This window comes from Trichosurus vulpecula, chromosome 1 (assembly GCF_011100635.1).
Source record: "Trichosurus vulpecula isolate mTriVul1 chromosome 1, mTriVul1.pri, whole genome shotgun sequence".
Lineage (NCBI taxonomy): Eukaryota > Metazoa > Chordata > Mammalia > Diprotodontia > Phalangeridae > Trichosurus > Trichosurus vulpecula.
Genome location: NC_050573.1, coordinates 273,476,638 through 273,498,357, shown reverse-complemented (window position 1 = coordinate 273,498,357; position 21,720 = coordinate 273,476,638). Strand labels below are relative to the sequence as shown.

Sequence of the window (21,720 nt, the reverse complement as noted above, 5' to 3'; positions counted from 1 at the left end):
TAGTATTCCATCACAATCATATGCCAAGACTTTTTCAGCCGTTCCCCAATTGTTGGGCATCTCTGCAATTTCCAGTTCTTTGCCACCACAAAGAGAGCTTCTATAAATATTTTAAAACATATAGGTTTTTTTTACCCTTTTTCCCCTGGTCATCTTTGGAAATAGACCTAATATTGCTATTGCTGGGTCAAAGGGTATAGGTATTTTAATAATTCTTTGGCCATAATTCCAGATTGCTCTCCAAAATGGTTAGAATATGTCACAGTTCCACCAACAGTTAATTAGTATCCTGATTTTTCCACATCCCCTCCAATGTTTATCACTTTCCCTTTCAATCATTTTAGCCAATCTCTCAAGATTGCTTTAATTTGCATTTTTCAGACCAATAATGGTTTATAGCATTTTTTCATATAACTATAAATTGTTTTGATTTCATCATCAGCACACTGCCTTTGAGCATTTATCAACTGGGGAATGACTTATAGATTTGACAAAGTTCTTTATATATTTAAGATATGAAACATTTATCTGAGAATCTTTCTGTGAATTTTCCCCCAATTTTCTGCTTCCTTTCTGATCTTAACTGCATTTATTTTATTTGTACAAAAACTTTTTAATTTAATGTAATCAAAATTATCCATTTTATACCTCAGAGTGCTGTCTATCTCTTGTTTATTCATAAATTCACCTGTTCATAAGTCTGATGGGTAATATATTCCATGTTCTTCAGATTTTCTTGTAATATCTCTCTTCATATCTCAGCCATGTATGCATTTTCACCTTATCTTGGTAAATGATACTAGATATTGGTCTATACCCAATTTCTGTCAGACTGTTTTTAGTTTTCCCAACAATTTTTACCAAATAATAAATTCTTACCCCCTAAATTTAAATCTTTACACTTGTCAAGTACAAAGATACTATATTTATTTGCTGCTGTAAATTATATGTCTACTCTGTTCCATTGATCTACTTTTCTATTTCTTGGCCAGTACCAAATAGTTTTGATAATTACAGTTTTATAACATATTTAAGATCTGGTACTGCTAAACCTCCTTCCATATTTTTTTATTAGTTCCTTTGATATTCTTGACCTTTTATTCTTCCAAATGAATTTTGTTATTGTTTTTCCTAATTCAGTAAAAAAAAATTAAGTAATTTAGTTGGGATGGCATTGAATATATAAATTACTTTAGGTAAAATTGTCGTTTTTATTATGTTGGCCCTGCCTACTGATTAACAATATTTCTCCAATTATTTAAATCTGATTTTATTTATATGAAAAGTTTTTTGTAATTATGTTCATGTCATTTCTGGGTTTATTTTGGTAGATATATTCCCAGGGATTTTATACTGTCTAGAGTTATTTTAAATGGAGTATCTCTTACTATCTCTTCTTGCAGGGTTTTGTTTATGATATATAGGAATGCTGTCATTGTGAGTCTTCTAGAGGTAACAGTTGTTCGCTGCACCAGTCAGAGTTCTTAATCCTTTCAAAGTCCCTTTTCTTTGCAATTTTATCGTCATTTCAATAAATACTTTCCCTGGTTCTGCTTACTTCACTCTGCATCAGTTTATAAGAAGTTATCTTAGGTTTCTTTGAATTGATTCCTATCATTTTTAGGGCATGTAATATTCCACTACATTCCTAGGCTATAATTTTTTTAGTCATTATTCTATTGATATATGCCCCTTTTGTTTCCAATTCTTTGCAACAAAAGATGGTGATATATGTGCATATGGGTATGCACATGCATATATATATTTATGTATACATGTATGTGTGTGTGTGTGTGTGTATATATATATATATATATATGTATAGATATATATTTTTTTCTCTCTCACTCTCTTTAGCCTCTTTGGTATGTCTTTCTATTAGTGGTATTGCTGGTCAAAGGGCATAAATAGCTTAGTGACTTTTTGGGTATAGTTCTAAATTACTTTCTGGAACACTGGGGTCAATGTATAGCTCCAAGAGCTTGCACTCTTTTTAATAGGAGTAATATTTATTGTGCATGAGTGGGTAAAGCCAACATAACAAAAAATGGCAGTTTTACCTAACTAATCTGTGTATGCAATGCCAAAACAATTAAATTACAAAAAATTATCTGAGTTAGAAAAAAAAATAATAACAGTTCATTTGGAAGGACAGAGGGTCAGGAGCTTCAAGGAAACCAGGGTGGAAAGATGTGAAAGAACTAGATTAGACTTTAAACCATATTATAAGGTAAGAGCATTGTTAAAGTGTAAAATGGATAATTTTGATTATTTTAAATTAAAATTTTCTTGCATAAATAAAACCTATATAGCCAAGAGTAAGGAATGCAGAAAATTGGGAAGAAAACTTCCATAAACAATATCTCAGATGGGACATGATTGGGTTGGTAAAGAACTTTCACTCTTAGAGGAGAACTGTATCAATATATACAAACTGATTTTTGTAAATATTTCATGAACTCACCTCAAGGCAGTAGTAGTAAAGTTACTTTTTCTCTGACATTTCTAGCATTTCACTTTTGGGTAAAGAATTTATCTTTAATACTTCCTTTTAATTTGTGCCTCAACAGTTAAATTAGTGTGAGTGCTTATGTAATTCAAAAAACATTTATTGAGAGCCTATTCTATGCTACACATTGTAGCATGGGTGCAGGGAATTTAAAGACAAAAAAGTGAAACTGTCTCTACCTTCAAGATGTTTACTTTCTGTGTAGAGAGGAAAGGTGTCAACAGATAAGTAATAGGGAAATATAAAACAATTAGGGGAGTACGATATACTGGGAAAATAGGAAAAATTTTACTAAAACACAAGTGCAGTAGGTTAAGACTGAGCCTACAACAGAAACTCGAAAACTTTTTTTCACATTGGTTGAATTCAGTTACCCAAATCTTTGATGAATAGTTATCTGTAAATGTTTCCAAAAGCCACAAAACAAAATTCTTCTAGACTGTTTTCTTCCCAAGGACTTTATGCTTCTAGACATGGCCTAAGTACCATGTATATACTCACTTATCAAATTAGTGAAAACACAAGGAATGGAACTCCTATGCACAGTCTTCAGGCTTTTGGGCAAACTGGCCCAAGATAATCTTGCTCCCTCATATACAGGAGAAACCTGGATCCAACAATTTTTTAAGTAAATTTTTGTTTACATGGGCAAATTAAGGATTGAACAAGGAAATCTAGTAAATTTGATGTACATAGCTAGTCATGAAGTAATTGACTTAGAGCTAGACCCCCTCATTCACCCTTAAAGAAACTGGGGCCCAAAGAGGTTAAGTGACTTCCCAGGTTGTGAGTGTTAGAGACAGGAATTGAACCCAGGTCCTCTGACTTCATATCCAGTGTTCTCTTCCCACTGCATTCCACTCACCTCCTATTTTTTCATGCAAATTGTCTATCAACTGCTTACTTCAGTTGAAGATTATAGTCTCCGAGTGACTGCTTTAAGGTCATTGGAACTTAATGCTGAATTCTACTTAATAAAAGCCAAGATGTTTATCCATCAATTATTTTAATAACTTTGAAATATATACAAAACAGTCTGTGTGTATTTTTTTCTATAATTCATGTTTTTGCATAATGTAGTAGCTATTCTATGATTATAGTAATAAACATGACTGTGAGGGGGAAAAAACCAAAAGCTTACTAGATTCACCATAAGTTTGGTCTGATTTCCCATACTTCTGTGAATTTGTTCTCAAATGTGATAAATAAAATTTATCTCCCAAATTCTGAAATTCTCATATATTTTCAATTTATGGATGGCATAAGGAAATAAAGGGACAGTTTAAATAGTCAGTCCAAAGCATTTATTAGCAAAACCTTCACCAAGAGAAACACCATATCCACCAAAGTTCTGTTCTAGGTCTTGTATATGCAGTGGAGACTTTACAATATTTACTTTTTATGATAAGACTTATAAGTAGAGTTTGATGTTGTTTGTTCAGCCTATTATGCAGATGGCGCTTGATTAAAATCTATTTTAAACTACAGCGATTACTGCAAGATAGTGTGCATAAAACCGCTCTCCTAGCTCCATTAAAGGCTTGAGTACGGCTGCCGTTTATTTTAAATATGCTTATAGACATTTTCAACTTCTCCAGGGACATTTAGATATCAGTGAGGCACTTTCCTTGGGTCTTAACTCCTAGATGTTGTAGTCTTAAGATCTATTATGTGAGCAACACAGTAAGCACATGCTTTTTTAAAGTGAAAGATTATTGTTTTCTTGTGATAAATAAGTTAAATACATCACTATAATTAAGCAATAAGCCATGACAGGAGGTGGATTACTAAGAGCTAAGTACACCTCTAGGGATTTTGAGGAATAAATCTGTGCCTATCAGTAGGTTACAAAAATATGTGCGTTTGTGTTTGTGTGCATGTGTGCATGATTCATATATAAAAATCATTTTCTATGCCTTTTGCTTTAATTAATGGCGACATATCCATGGCTGATAGGAGTCAAAATTAAGGTCTCATCCTAACCACTTTCCGTGTTGCTAGCATTAATTTTTTGCTGTTTCTTGACAAGTTTTGTGTCTGTGTTGGCTTGTCATTCTAAGCCCTAGAAAAGCATCATGGAGAAGAATGTTAGAACTATTGGAATTCTGCATCCTTGGGGGGTGAGGTGGGGGGGAAACCTTCATATGCTTTCCTCTCTATTTTTAAGATCATTGTGACATAGCTTAAATTTGATTTCATAATTTCTCATCTTAAAACCCTGGCGACATTAGAAATTTTATGATTGGATATAGTGCTTAGAAATCCAAGCTTCTTTATAGACACAGACTCATTTGTTTCCATTCAAGTACATGGACTTCAGAAGTTGGCCAAAGCTCAAAATGATTGTTTAATGACTGATGATGCATCCATTTAGTTAATTTCAGACAAACCGTATCCATCCTTGTTGTGTTCATCTCAAATAAGGCATGATTAGAAAACCAACTATCATTCCAAAATATGATCAACAACTGGCCTATACAGTCATCCCAACCATAGTTATGCTCCTTCAAAATATAATATACACAATAATAAGCAACTTTATTTTTTACATACCAGAGTCTACAGAGCAGACCAGGCAAATCTCCCTGATTCTGGGATAAGCAACAATCACATTCACGGCAACAGACCATTGTTACATTCTCTACCATGCTGGAAAAATACCCCCCAGAAAGCCAGAAAATGGCCAGTTGCCTCATACTATCCTTATAGACTGCCTTAGCACTTAGACTCATCAGATCCCAAACCACAATGAGGTGGAACATTCTCGTTTCATAATATTAGACCTCAAGGCACAAAGATTATCCACCTAGTCAACTTGCTATGTACTTTGGTATCCTAAGTTCATGGAAAACTCAGGATTCACACACCCAAACCACTTTTGGTTCCTGGTTATTTCTATTTCTTTTAGACTTCATTGCCTTTCCTATTTGACAAAAGAGGAAAATCAGACCTTAATGTTGGCTCATGTTCTTTAATTTGTGCCCTATGTCCTTCATTGGTAATACATGTGTTGTAAGGTACTTAAGTCTCTCCTTAAAGAACTTGGAGAGAATGAATTTGCAATGACTTCAGAATGTAGTTCTTTCAGCTCAACTGAATAGATATTGATGAAGTGCCCATGTTGGTAGGCACTGGGCGAGCTATCACATAGCTGGACATGATTTCTGTGATCGTTTAGTCCCATCTCCATTGGACTAGAACAGGTAAACATCCAACTTCCTGTTTAAGACCACCAGGGATAAGGAAATCTTTACCTTCTGAAGTTGCCCATCCTACTTTGCTGGGCCATTCTTCCTCAGATCAAGCAGAAATCTACTGCTCTTCCATTTCCACTCATTGCTTCTGTTCCATATTCTAGATAAAGAAGAATAAGTGTGAGTCAGTTAGTGACTGACTTTGACTTAAAGACAGCTAACATGGCTCTACTAAGTCTTCTTTTCTCCAGGCTAATGGCCCTATTTCCTTCAACAAATTCTTTTATGGCATGGCCTCAAGGCCTCTCACTATTTGGATTACTGACTAGAAGTACATTAGTCTGTAAAAGTCCTTCATAAATTGTGGCACCTTGCCCTGAAAATAATCCACCAAATACGGTCTTACTAAGGCTGAATAAAAAAGATTGCCACCTTCCTTATTCAGGATATTGTGTTTATATTAACTCAACTTAAGAGTGAATTATCTCTTTTGACTATTGTGATCACACCATTTACTTTATTAGGTTTGTATTTCATCAAAAGCCACAGGCCTTTTCCATATGAAGTATTATCTAGCCTACTCCCAAACACATACACATACTTATGTAGTTAATTTTTTGAACCCATGTAGGAATTTACATTTGTCCTGTTAAAATTACATCTTATTAGATTAGGCTGATCTTTCTAACCTGTCTTTATCTAGCTTACAGTCTAATACTTACCCAGAATACAAAAATCTATATAAAGTTCACTTTCTTGAATAATAAGCAAATCCATTATTTTATACAGATTGTCAAAACTTGATATTTTGGTTAGCAAATATTCCATCATTTAATTATTACAAAGTCTTAATATGGATCATATTCACTTTGAATGGGCACAGCAGCTAGGCTAAAGTCTGCCATACCATCAGTGAAGACAGTATTTGTTATGGAGATTAATACTGTAAAGAGGAAGGTAAGGTTGGCAGAGATTATTAAACAATGTAAAATAACTATTATCATGCACATTAGCCCTTACTTATTGAGAGTTTAGTCTCTTATCACAAGCATTTCCTTATTCAGAAGAGTTTAATATCCACAAACTTAAGGGATTTCACTTCATATTTCCTCCTTTGTTTAACTCAGAAAAACATTTTATAAAAATGGATCTGATACTAATACGTACGTACATAGAATGTGAACACTTTGCCCTACTCTTCCTATTTCTTGGCCAATTTTCTTTCCATTAAAAAAAATCCCTAAACACCAATGATTCCTTTAAAAAAAATTACTTTTGATGAGGACCATCGTCAAAAGTCTTTGAAAGTCTAACTAAATTATGTCTTCTATTTCCCTCATATTAGAGCTTTGTTGATCCTTCAAAGAACTATGGTAAATTAGTTAGGAATAATTTCCCTTTCAGAATCCATGTCATTTGCCTAAATATTCAGAGATTCTTAGGCAGATGATAAATTCCATTAGCTTGCCCAGTATGAACTCCAAAGTCTATAGTTTCCAGGTTTCCTCTGACAGCTCTTATATAGATGAGAATACTAAAGAAACACTGCCAGTCCTCTTACCCAGTAGCTGTTAAAACACAGGCATTTGTTTAAGCTGCAATTTATATTTTTTCACTTAAGTTCTATCCAGCGGATATAATTGGGTTTTGGTTACATGTCTTATGTCAATTAAGTAGATCCTGTATATTTAGCACACTTGGATCTAGCACATCCAACTCTCTACTCCAAAAGTTAGCAGTTACTGAAAGGTCATTTGAGAGTTGAAATTCTTTGCTTTATTAGCTCTCTTTTCCCCCTGTTAGCGTGACCCTGGGAATACAGACTAACTTGAATGCTTTATGATGTAAGCATTTGCTACAGCTACTTTTATCACTCCATATATGGCTTGCACAGGGAGCAGTATGCATTTAGATCCCAGCTCAATTTTGTTGATGCCTAGAAGGATTTGTACACCCCCTGCCATTATGTGTACCTGTGCCTTCTCACCTCCCTCTCTACCTATACCATTTGTCCCAGCCATATCTCTTTAAGATCAAATTCCTTTGCCAAAATGGAATGTCTAGCCAATTAGTGAACTCTACTTATCTATGTAATTCAGGTCCTCCATAAGTACAATTAAAATGTGCTTCCCCTTAAACATAAAATTCACATCCATAGTATCTACTATTTATCTATTACCTTTGATATACTTCCTAATTGAAAGTCCTTATGTGACAAGCAAGGGTCCCACACCAAAAGAGAATCAGTTGTAGAGTCTGAGGTTTGAATTCTGACTCTATTGCTGAATCTACCTGTGTGATCTCAGACAAGTTACTTAACATCACTGGGTATCAGTTTCTTCATATAAAATTAGTGATTGGATTAGATGACCTGTACTGTCTTTGTCAGTTCTGTATTGATGATCTTTTGATCCATCCTAGAAGCCTCAGCAAGCTCAAGTCAAATGATTCATTAAACCCTTTTTGCTATAGACTTTTGATTATTGAGGAAATTGTTTTTTTTTTTCGCACTATCATCATGGGATGTCTCCATTGTTTCTCTAATTGATTTATTTCATTTCACATATTTAAAGAAACCCTTATTATTGGCTTTTCATTCTTTCAGATGAGCCATGCCACCAGTTAGTCTGAACAAGTGAAGTTTTTGTTGTTTATGTAATGTGAGTCTCTGGTATAGTAATCACAAATGTAAAGTTTCAATACTTTAAGGATGTATGATTGCAATGGCATGGGTGTTCTCTCCATGCTTTAGTAGATGGTTTCCCAAGCTTGTCTGCCCTCCTCCTTCCCCCAAAAAATCATCTCATGGCAGCCAATATTTGAGTAATGAACTAGCTAGGTTGCTCCACAGACAATAAACCAGTAGTCCATTTCTAGGACTTATACTTTCTAGCGTCCTAGAAATTGACAGAATTCTCACTCTGTTGGCATAATGATCAAAAATGCAGAGTTCTTCTTACATCCTGATGAAGAACTAGAAGGCATGGGAATGGAAGGACAAACCTCTAAAACATGAGGATTCTTTCTGAAGATTCAGACACTGTTAAAAACTGTTCAGAAAGCTTCCCGAGTCTGCGTAAATCAGTGCATTAACATGTGATTGACCCAACCACCAAGTAATTGTCATGATTACTATCAAACTATCTTTACTATCGTGAAAAAAGAGGAATAGCTGGGTCAATATAATAGGGTAATAATTCTATAAAGACAATCAAAAATTATTTTTAAAGACTTGTTATGTAAGCTGTGAGGGACTGAGTCATAGCTTACATGAGATATCAAGTTTTATATGAGCCCAGAGCTACAAATAAAAATGCTACTTAGGATTGTGCATGTACGTCTGTTAACCTAAATGAGAAACAGCAATTTGGTTTGGCCCATGCTTTAGTGGGCCCCTCTGTAATTCTACTATGATCCTATTCCAGATAAATGGTGGAGAGAAAAGGCCTGCTTCTGATATGGGAAAGAAACCAAAAACTCCCAAAAAGAAGAAGAAGAAGGACCCTAACGAGCCTCAAAAACCTGTGTCTGCCTATGCATTATTCTTCCGAGATACCCAGGCAGCCATCAAAGGCCAAAATCCAAATGCTACATTTGGTGAAGTCTCTAAAATTGTGGCCTCAATGTGGGATGGTTTAGGAGAAGAGCAGAAACAGGTAAGAAATGTTACAAAAGGAAGTGGGTGTTAACTTGATTGTAGAAATTGGGTAAGCTGCAAAGAAATAGCTTCTAAGTGCTTTGAATGGCTTCTTCAGTGGCTGGAATGAATGAGAGAAAATGGGCTACATCAAAGCGCACTTAAGGAGACTTTCATATAATTTTATACCACTTTATTGCTCTACTATATGTTCCTTTCTTTGTTTCAAGGTTTATATAATGCAGTTACTTTTGAAAGGGACTTTACATGCCTTAGCCAGCAACTCCCTAGAGTTGCTGGTGTGTTCATAAAGACTAAAAAATCCTCAGGGTGTTTTGAAAACTGTCCACACCTCTCTTCAGCACTTACTGTTTACTCATTTGTCATCAAAACTCAGTTTTACTCTTTGCTAAATTAACTTAAGGCTTAAGTTCTTCTATCCTCAGCCACTCCCTAAAGACCACCAAAATATGTTACCCAAACCCTTCTAGAACATAGTCCATGTTGGGTTTAGTGGGAACATATGTGCAATTTGCTTCTTCATTTAATGTATCCCAATAGTATCACCAAATACTGAACTGGGGAAGACCAAGTGAGAGACTGCTTCTGAGCCATGTCCTGAGGTGTTTCAGGAGTCCTTAGGGGATAATGGGGAATCAGTTTCCGAGGTGGTCCTCGGAATCACTACCCTCCCTTGACTGTGACCCAGTTTTACCCCATTTTTCTGAACTTCGAACACATTTACCGTGGTCCATCAATGACCAGACAAATTAGCATTCTCATTTAAATAATGGAACAGCTAGCATGAGATTTATGTACAATGAGGGGGAACACACTGGTCATTGAAATGCTTAAATATCTATAGCTTGAGGATTTGGAGAATATGAATATCTTCTTAATGATGAGTTACTCCCACATTTGGTGGCTTTGCCTCTTAGTTGATTTGTAGAGTACTATATCTCTTTTTATCAGGTTCTTAAACAGAGAATCTTGTCAGGTGAAACAGAATCTTAGAGTCTAAAAATGCCTGTATATTGTGAAAATTAACTCAGTTGTGGGTTTTCCTAAAGTAGAAACTTCTGCTGACGTCACACAAAGAACCTTCTCCACCAACCCTCTTTTGTGTTTTAGAGACGTAGGGGCTACAAATGTTGATTTAGCCTGTGAGAGATATGTATCTCAAAGGGTCCCTTTGATGAAATAAGAAGAGGGCTGTGCCACTAAGTCATAAGCTGCCCCAGAGTTCCATTAATGGAGAGGAAAATACCCCATAAGACAAACCTCTTAAGCATGTTACTTAAGCCAAGGTCAGAGGCAATGTAGATATTGCTTAAATAAGAAATTAATCGAATAAGTTAAATACGTTATTGCCCTACGTTCTTCAAAGTAGTGCTCCAATTTCTGACCAAATTTCTGTCTTACTGGGCAATATTCAGAAATCAGAATGGTTATAGACAAATAATGTTCAAAGTGCCTTCAAAGAGTTCCCTTAGGCTGTTCTCCTGTGGTGTCGATGTATGTAATAAAATAATGGTGTAGGAGATAGGTTGCTGGACTTTGGAACAAGGAGTCTTCAGTTCATGTCCCATCTGACACTGTCACCATGGGCAAGATACTTAGCCTCTCTAAGCCTCAGTTTCCTCAGCTTTAAAATTAAGAGGTTGGACTTGAAATGGCCTCTAAGGTTTCTTCCATCTCTAAATGTGTGATCTTATGTTTCCGTAAAGAACTAGTCACTTTGCAATTTAAAACATAAACTAAAAAACTCGAACTCTAGCTAATTCTCCTCTTTCTAACAGTAGTGCCATTTTTCAATTTTGGTAAGGCTGTTTGGGTTTTCTTGAGTCCGAAGAGGAAGAAAAGAGATGACAGGTGGCCTTCAGGAGGTCATTTTGCCCTAAGAGATTCATAAACCAAAAGATTATCCATTATCATGTTCCAACTCTACTCTTATGCTAAAATAAACTGCAGCAACATTGACTTTCAGAAGGAAGTTAAGCCTTCCCAGTGTAGACATTCACTAAATGACAAAGACATAGAGCAATGTTAAAGGCCTCTTCATAAAATCTTCACAGGCTTCTAGATGGAGAGCTGGAAAGACTGCATTGTTTTCATACATGTATGATAACATAGCTTGCTGTTTTAACAACCCAGCTAGCAGCTTCGGTCGGGGCACAAGATCCCTCCCCCACAGCCGGCACCCAGGGGGCTGCCGGGAAAGCACAGGTTCTTTTTATCTGCTTAAACAAGGAAAGCACGGTGAAGGGGTTGATCAGCTTACTTTAATCCAGCATTCAGTTTGCATACAGACAACAATCATTTAGTTCAGGGGAAAACGCCAGCATTCAGTTAGCATTCATTTAGTTCAGGGGAGCATACAGACAAGCATCAAGAGACAGACCAAATACAGATTCATTGACTTACTTCAGGGGAAGAAACCAGCACCCTGAGGTTCAAAACATTCATTTAGTTCAGCGGAAAAAACAAACCAGCACCCTGAACCTCAAAACCAAAATACAAACAAATTACAAATATCAACAGACAGACCCAATACAATTCATAGTTACCAACATCTGGGCTCGGCCCGAGAGCAAGGGCTGGCCCAGAGTCACGCTTGCTTGCCACTGCTCCCCACACCAACCAGAAAAGGAAAAAGAGAGCTTCAAGCTGTCCTCTCCCCTCTTATAGAGTTTTTGACATCATCAAGTGCCGCCTCAATGACCAGGGCCGATTGGTTCTTGACTTGGCCCCTCCCCCTAGCGTAGACCAGGTTCTGGAGCTAACACCTCCCCTCAGCCAGCCCCATGACTCATCACACAGGAAATTGTCTGCTTCCTGACATGCTCTTTGGGCTTCCTGCCCCGGAAGAGCAAGCCACAGTGTCCAGAGGCTCAATGAGGTAAGCTGAGTCATTCAAAGAAAACAAAGGCCATTCTGGTTACACTTGCTCCACATTCTTTCTTGTATTTACTTTCTCATTCATTTTTAAGTTACATATAATTAGACTGCCTTTTGTCTCTATCTTACTAGAGCTTGCTTTGGAGCATCCAGCTCAGAAATAAAAATTGAACTGTTCTATTACTTAGATGGCACGACACAGTAGGTATTGTGAAGCAAAAGCCTTTGCCAGAGCCCAGTTGGTAACTGGGTGTCAAGTGTTGCATGGGGGAGGAAAATAGATACGAGAAATGGGATTTCTTATGCTTTTTATTCTCTTTTAGAAAAAGCATCCTAAGACACGAGTACTGAGACAAGGGATTAGCAGAAACTCCAATCCGTATCTCCAAATAGGAGACTGTTTTTATGTTACTGCCGACCTCCCAGCACTGTTGGAGGAGGAAAATGCTTGGTGAACTTTAAAGCACCAAGGAAATGAGAATTCTTATGACAGACACCTTGGCATTGTTTTTATTTATTTATCTTCATTAAAATGTCCAAATGCTCCCATTTCCTCCTGGCAGAGGGGCTTGCTTAAATAGGGATGGTGAGATTTTCCTGAAAGGGACAATAACTGTCTTTTTCACGACTATAGAAAACACTACAAATAGGCCCAACCCATCCCAGGAACAGAATGAGGTCAAGGAGATGAAACCAGTTCATAATTCCTAGAAGCAGTATCTGGCATGTGGAGGACCAGGGCTCTGTTCTCAGGAGACAGCCCTGCTGGAGCTTGAAAGGACTCCCAACAAAGTAAAAGCACTTGCCTAGTTTTTACATTTTAGCATCATGAGAATTTCAGCAAAATATCCATAAGTGTTATTATGGTGTATTACCACCTGTTCATTCCCTTTATGTTGACTCACTGTGCCAGCATAATGTAATATCTGTGTTTCAAACTAAATTAATTCTACTTCGCCCTCGTTTAATATTCAAATTGGAGAGCATACATACTGTTATTTATTTTTAAAGGAATGTCGCTGGAGCAGATTAGAGGCAGGCTGTTAAGCTCCAAAATTTAGGACAAATGTGCATGTTAGAAAACAAAGCCACATGATGCAATTGGCATCGTGCAGGCAGCTGGTTCAAATGGGAGGCTAGGATTCCATGGACTGCAATTGTGCACAACTCCTGTTGTCCTAATAGCCCACAATTACGAACAGCTACAAATGTAAACACAAACTGGGAAAAATGGACAAAATTATTGATGACTTATTGGGGGCTTAGAAAATTACAATATTTAAGAAAAACTAGCTATTAGGGAGATTACAGTTGAATGTTTTCTTGACTATACATGAGAGCATGACTAATAGAGTTGCCATGTGTTTATATCACATGCTCCCTCATTGGGGACTGTGGGAGGGAAAAAGAAGCCATGGAGAATGGCAGGTCTTTATTTTCAGGATCTGTGGTGAATGAAAGACGAGAGAGAGAGAGAGAGAGAGACAGACAGACAGACAGACAGACAGACAGAGAAAGAGAGAGAGATGGATGTGGGTCACTGTGAAGTTCTATATAAAGAAAGAATTCAAAGGAGTGCAGAAAGAAGAGATCAAATCTTCTGAGGGACACAATACCACATATATACATACACACACACAATCCTTTTCCCAAAGCCACTTAAAAAAATGCACCTATCAGAAATATCTTCATTTTAATACCTTAGAAAATGGTGCTGACTCTGGAGTGGGAACAGAATCGTGTTGGGGATTCCAACTGGAAGTTTTAAATGCTAATGAATCGTAAGACAATAGATAGCGCTCATTTCAGTAAGCTAGTATGTTGTCTATTTTTTTTTTAAAGAAGGCACCAGATGGGGAAAGTAATATAAAACAAGTTATCAGTGTGATGTTGTTCTTTGCTACTTATTTTTCACTGACTAGAAACTATAGAGGGAAAAATAGAAACTTAACTATGTCCCATCTTTTGTATTAGTCTCATTGGATTTCCAGCAATCCTCAGCATCCTTTTTTTAAATGAGGTTCCGGTTAAATCTTCTGTCTATCTAAGTATTCTTGAATTCTTTTCTACTGCTCATCTCAATATAGATCCCATGTGCACTGGCTACTGTGAAGCTCAAAGTAAGCCTATTAAATAAGAGTCTCTCTGGCTTTAAAGCAGACAGGAATGGTCCAAATAGCTATAAAGGGCGCTCGGGTCATTTTCAGCCAAGTCAAAGCAGCTCTTAAATGGAAAAGGAAAGTCACTTTAAATCAGAACCAGATGTAAATGTACTAAATGAACCTTAAGTTCCTAATTGGAGACACAGTAAGGCTGTAATACATTTAGCAAATTACAAACAAAATGTTCTTGTTTACATTACGTTAAATGGCTTTAAAGCTTCAGCCAAAGAGCTAAATAAACATGCTGTTATGCTAAAAATGGAATGGAATGCCTGTTCAGAGTTTGGTATATTCAGAAGGGACAACAACCTGCGTGTGTTTATGTGTATGTATATATGTGTACGTGTACAAGAGGGAGAGAGGCAGAGAGACAGACAGAGAGACAGAGAGAAGATATTTACTTAAAAATGCTAGACCTTGTGGTAGAAAAGGAAGATAGATTTACCTCGGGCTCCAGAATTTAATGATCGGCAAGCACTTGCAAGGCAAGTATTGGAGTACTGTAACATATGCCTTCTTTCAGGCTGCATAATTCATATCCAGCAATATTAGCCATAGAGGTTCAGCTCACTAGCAACACCTCATTATTTTATCCCTCAGTATTTATTCCTATGTTTGACGCCTCATGAAATTACTGTTAATGTGTTTATATAAGGGCAGATCTGACACAAGTGGGAAGAATTTAATTTCCCACTCATTCTTTCCTGCTGATGTGTCCTCTTCCCCTGGTAGAAGTGGCAAGTGTAAATAGTTAATTTGCTTCAATTATGAGCCTGTCCTGCTAAATTAGAAGCAGCAGGGATATGAAGAGCCAGAATTATACTTATGAGGCAGCTGACAAATCCTCTGAGCCCACAAAATCAAATCATTTACTCCTCATTGGTGCTCAAACACCCACCAGATAAATGATGCCATTTATCCTTTATCATCTCATGGAACTTAGATTTTATGTCACCAGTACTTACATTACCTAAAGGCCTGTTATATTCTAGAATTCACACATGGACTTCTCTTGCCCTTCCTATTAAAACTCCCTTGCATAATGGGTATTCTCTACTGAGGTCCTCCATTGAAGTTTCATTGTAGTACAGAAACAGATGTGGAACTCCTAACATCAATGCCCCTTGAGTGCAATCTTTAATCAGTCCTACCAGGTCAATCCCATAAACATTTATTGAGCACTGACTTTGTACAAGACACTGTGGCAGGTGCTAAGGATAAAAAGTCAAAAGGGAAAAAGTTCAGCCTTCAAGGAACTTACCTTCTACTTTGACAAACTGGAAGGACTCCACTTGTGGGCCTAGCAATGGACTGTGTCTTATCATTGGCTCCTAGTCCAGCTAGTTTCAGAGAGACTCATCACTAAAAGATTGGCAACCATGTTTTTCAACCTCAACAAATCCCAAAGACTACCTACTCAAGTGGAAGGGTTGTAAGCAATATTGGGCAGATGAAAGACCCATACCAATGATTATGGACTCTTTTGAAAAAGTTTATATCTCTACTATGACTATATTGAAGTCATATCAGTGTAGGATAATACTGAGTAAATGTACTTTGTGCCATTCTAAAACTAGTAATAAGTAATTTTTTAATTAAGCAAACATTATTATATTAAAATATCATGCATATTTCATTTCTGTGTTTCAGGTATTCTGTACATGCACATAAGTATTTGCACGCCAAATAGATTCACCATGATAACAGCTGCATGCTGTTTGTTAATGCAAACAATTCCTACATTGTTATCAATAGTAATTCTTCTAAAGTAATGGCACGTTCGAGTTGATCTCACATGAAATGTAGTCATGAACATTTGTATATGAGGTGAATTTTGTGTATCAAATCTCCTTATTCCATTGATTTCCACTTTAATTTAGGCTGTGTTTCTATAGACGGAAAAGAAAATGACAACACACTGTTTTGAAAAATACCTTGTTTATAGCAACATTCTTCCTTTGTCCGTGTATGTATTTCTGTGTCCCTTTTACAACTTCCACTCCAAAAAATTCTATAGAAAATCAGAGTAGGAAAAAAATCTGTGTAGGCAGAGGTGATTGGATGGTTGAGCAGACAGTGAGGAAAGAGGAGGACATTTTAAGGAAAGGAAGGGAAATAGCAAAAATCAACAAGTATTTATTAAGTTTCTACTGTAGTATGTGCCAGCCTGAGTAAATGCATAGGAGTGAGGCAGTTCATGTAACAATGAAGAAATTAATTAACCTGATTCAAGTAAAGAGTTTTAGTTGGAATGTTTGGTTGGATGGCAAAGGTGAATGCAGAGGGTCCTGATGGGAGGAGGAGTTTGGACTTCACATTTGCATTATCTTGAAAACTCATGTAAAACCACACACATATTAAAATATTATGTTCAGTCATCTCCAACTCTTCGTGACCCCATTTGGGGTTTTCTTGGCAAAAATACTGGATTTGCCATTTCCCTTTCCAGATCATTTTACAGATGAGGAAACTGAGGCAAACAGAACTTGCCCAGGGTCACATAGCTAGTAAGTTGCTGAGGCTGAATTTGAACTCATGGGTCTTCCTGACTTTCAGGCCTGGTGCTCTGTTCACTGCACCACCTAGCTGCTCATAGTAAAATACAGCCCATGGTTAATTTTTAATTTGCTGGACACTTTCATTGACTCCATGGGGTTTAAATGTCTAATCAGCCACACAGGTAATGTCATTACTTCAGGTATTTAGCAAAGACTCCTAACTAGAAGAGCTAAGTGGGAATGTATTTAAAGACAGCAAAGACAGTGTATGACATCTTTCATTTCCATTTAAAGTTAAAGGTACTGCTGTGGCTTTAAGTGCAGTTGCCAAACTGCCAATAAATACTTGTTGCTTCTAATGACTAATTGATAACCGAGAGAGTCTAATAGGCTTCTTACCTGAGAAGACCATTTGCGGTGCTAGAAGAACCAGCAGGAATCTTCTGCAGCTCTGCAGGACGGCAAATAGGAGTGGACCTCCTGCTAAGTGTACTCAAAGTGAGAAATCAGACACTTGTCTTGGATAACTGCTGCACTTTATCAAACTTGGAAATGGGAATTTTCATGGCATATGCTCGAAGTGAGATATATGCAATCATCGTGTTGCTAATGATACATTGACCTTTTCAAAATATAAGGCAAGCCCTTTGATATAGATTGTACATGCAGAGTCATGCAAAACATTTGCATATTAGCCATATTGCAAAAGAGCATGCAGACCCAAAAAAATACCCTAGAAAATAAAGTCTAAAAAATTATGCTTCAATCTGCATTCACACTCTATCAGTTCTTTCTCTGGAGATAGATAGCATTTTTCATCAGAATTTTCTTGTATCATATTACTGAGAATAGCTAAGGCACGTATGGTTGATCATTGTACAATATTGCTATTATGTATATGGATACAATGATCTCCTGGTTCTGCTCACTTTACTTTGCATCAGTTCATGTCTTCCCAGGTTTTTCTGAAATCATCATTTCTTATAGCACAACAGTATTCCATCACAATCATATACCACAACTTGTTCAGTCATTCCCCAATTGTTGGGTATCCCTTTGGCACCACAAAAAGAGCCACTATGAATATTTGTTCATATAAGACATTTTCTTTTTTCTTTGATCTTTGGGATTCAGACCTAGTAGTGGTATTGCTGGATCAAAAGGAATGCAAAAGTTTTATAGCTCTTTGGGCATAGTTCCAAATTGTTCTCCAAAATGGTTGGATGAGTTCACAACTCCACCAAGTGTGTATTAGTGTTCTAATTTTTCCACATCCCCTCTGAAATTTTACTCTTCTGTCATATTAGCCAATCTGATAGGTATGGAGTGATACCTCAGAGCTGTTTTAATTTGCATTTCTCTAATCAATAGTGATTCAGAGCATTTTTACATATACCTAGAGATAATTTAGGTTTCTTCTTCCAAAAACTGCCTACTCATATCCTTTGACCACTTATCAAATGAGGAATGGCCAAAGACCCAATTTTCAAAGAAAAAATGTAAATTTTCCTACAAAGTATTGTCACAGAAACAACATAATTGGTAAAGGAGGCAAGAAGTTAACAATTGCTGCCCTCAGCTCAAAAAGGACGTTAGTCTCTGTTCCACTCTGAGGCTGCTGGTAGGAAATATGTTAAAGCATGGAGAACTAAAGCCCTTTATGTTGGCATTTCTAAATTGACCCTTATACTGTGGCTGTAGAGCTGGTTATGTACACAAGAGGGGAAGTAGAAGATCCAGGCAAGACTTCTATAAAACAGAGCAGTACAGTTATGGAAAGTCTGGTTCCTTGGGTTACTTTCTTTGGATGTCTGGCTTGGTGTCATCTGTGGTGTGTATGTCCCAAGAAAAATTTTGCACATTGGGCTGTGTTGTAAATTGTTTGAGTTCTAGGGCAAAGAGTACAAAATGATGCTTCTGTGTTCGCAGGTCAGTTGCACTTTTGACAGTACCTTCAAAACTTTTCTTAATTCTCTCTGTCAAAGATTGTTTATCCTTGCAGTCACTGTTTGGGAAGACTCCCTACTACTAAACCTGTGTTCCTCTAGTTACTCCTGCAGCATTTCTATTAAAATGCCATGTTTAAATCTACATAACTCTATTTAAAAATTCTTTGTGTGGATCTCACTGTCAGATGAGTGGAATAGAGGGATAATTCATGGGAATATATCACTTTCTATTCTGTCGTACTTAGGCTAGGCCACCTTCACAACTAGAGTGTGGCAGTCGAGCCCTTCCACATGTCTCAGAAGACTGTCATTACAGAGGAGCTCCATGCTGGTCCTAGAGTCAGGAAGACAAGTTCAGATTCACCTTAGATACTTACTAGCTGTGTGACCCTGAGCAAGTCACTTAACTGCTCTGTTTCCTCCTTGTAGGTTGTTGTGAGGATGAAATGAAGAGAATATTTGTCAAGTGCTTACTTAGCACAGTGCCCAACACATAAGAAATGCTCTATAGTTATTTATTCCCTTCTCCTTTCCCTTTTCTCCTTCCCCAGATGTTTCATAGTGGACCTCATGGTCATTCAGTAAATACTGGTTTTGACATCTCCTTGGGTTTTATTATTCTTAGACATCTTCCGAGCAAATCACATCATGACTAAATGTGGCTAGTTTAGTTATTTTGAGAAGTTCAATTATGGGTAAGCAATGTTTATGGGAGGCAGTGTGTTGCAACAGAAAGAGTGATAGATTTGTCATCAGAGGGCCCTGGTTCATATCCTAGCTCTGACGCTTACTACTAGAGTGATTTTGAGCAAGTCATTTAATTTACATGAGCCTCAGTTTCCTGAAGTGTAAAATGAGAAGAGGGGACAACCTGACCTTCAAGCTGTAGATGTGTGTGCCCTATAGCTTTAGTTGACTTAGAAGTATCTAAGTCCCATTGAATAATAGCGGTGCTATATTTATTTCATTGGACATTTGTATTAAAATATTGTACCCTATGAGAAATTCAGGGTGTCCTAAAAGTCTTAGTGCTGGTCTAAGGTTTGAGAGCTGAAACCAGCACTAAGACTTTTGGGACACTTTGTATTTTGAGTATGCATCAAACACTTGGTTGCCAGAATGTAAACTCCTTAAGGACAGGAACTGTTATGTTTTTGTCTTTGTATCCTCAGCTTTCTAGCTGCATAGTAGGTACTTCATAAGTGTTTGTTGATTGATTGATAGATGTTTTCTCACCTCTCAAATATACTAAAAGAAGTCCTTGGGCACTCAATTTCTGAAGTCCTCCGAAAATTAAAGTACTTATTTGCTATACGCTTGCTGTTATTATGGTTCATATATGATACAAATTAAATTTTCTATCAAATACGAACTTTGGGGATAGTGTATTATATGTTAACCAGAAACATCCTAATTTGACTTCATAGAATCCAAATTTAGGTGGAGAATTTTATGCTGCCTTTCTTTCGACTATAAAGTATTTGTTGAAATAACACATGCTTGGATACAGGCTATGGACCAAGTCAGTGAGAAAGGAAGGAAGAAGGGATTAGAAGAGATTTTAAAGAGTTTCCCTTTCTATGAGTTCTTCTCAGTGGGGTGGTGAGAGAGATTTATAAGAAATTTTCCTAAGCATAAGGTTGTTGGGTTATTTTTCCTTTTCATGTCTATCACAATCAGTAATTTAAAAAACCTTAGAGTATATTTTCATTAGGGACTATTCATCTGTTAAAATATACTTAAATATTAAGAACATTTTTCAAATGAATCACAAATTCAGATCACATTTTACTGAGTTTTGGCTCCCTTGGAGAAGCCATTGATTAAGTTATATCAACCCATAAAAGTATGTATAAATTTTATCTTAGTTTCCCCACTGAGCTGCATTTCTAGGAGAAAACATGCAAACTCTCTCACAATACCAAACAGTATCATCTGACTGTTAGTACAGGGTAGATTCAAAAGTCTTTTGATAAACTGGAATAAACAGTCTATATAATGTATTATGATATTCTAATCCTCCTCTGTCCAGCTTTTCATTTTATTTCAACCAGCTGTGCACCATTTGGAAGCCATTTTGCAGCTCAACGAAGCACTAATATTTAGAGTATAAATCACATTCCTTTTCAGTGTTTGTCTTTCCCTGAGAGGTAGAGAGAGACCATTTCCATCACAAACTTGCAAATCAGACCTATCCTTATCACATGTGAAGGCTGAGTAAAGTGGTCATCACAGAATGTTATTCCCCTAAGTTGGAGACCACTTCTAAATGCATTCGCTATCACCCTTTTTAGCATGTCATGCTACAATAGATGAGCTTCTTGAGCCCTGCCCTTCCCAGGGGCCTCTGAGGCAGCTTCTTGCAGGAGTCTTTTTAGTATCTGTTCAGAAGAGAGAACACTTTCTTTGAGGCAGCCCTACTCTGTGGAAAATATGCACAATTTGGAGTGAGATCTTTATGTCACAGCTCTGCCACTTATAATCCGTATGACCTTGAATAAATAACTTCACCTCTCAGCCTCAGTTTCTTTATCTGTAACTTCAGGCAATTTCAGACAGCAGCTAGGTGACATAGTGGAGAGAGTTCTGGGCCTGGAGTCAGGAAGAGTCATCTTCCTGTAGTCAAATCTGTCCTTAGACCCTTAATAGCTATGTGACCCTGGGCAAGTAACTTAACCCTGTTTGCTTCAGTTTCCTCATCTGTAAAATGAGCTGGAGAAGGAAATGGTAAACCACTCCAGTTTCTCTACCAAGAAAACCTCCAAAGTATTGGACACGACTGAGAATAACTGAACAACAACAACATTAGGGAGTTAAGCTATATTATTAGTCTTAGGTGCCTTCCTGCTCTAAATCTATGATCCCAATTTTGC

The 21,720-nt window shown here is 37.0% G+C and overlaps 1 protein-coding gene across 1 annotated transcript in view; it reads left to right on the top strand.

Moving 5' to 3' along the window:
- The window catches only part of TOX (thymocyte selection associated high mobility group box), a 381,802-nt gene that overhangs the window by 326,218 nt on the left and 33,864 nt on the right, over positions 1–21,720 (top strand). Inside the window, exon 5 of the mRNA XM_036741561.1 lies at positions 9,129–9,359. Within this exon, the coding sequence (XP_036597456.1) occupies positions 9,129–9,359 (231 nt within the window). The remainder of the gene's footprint in view (positions 1–9,128; positions 9,360–21,720) is intronic.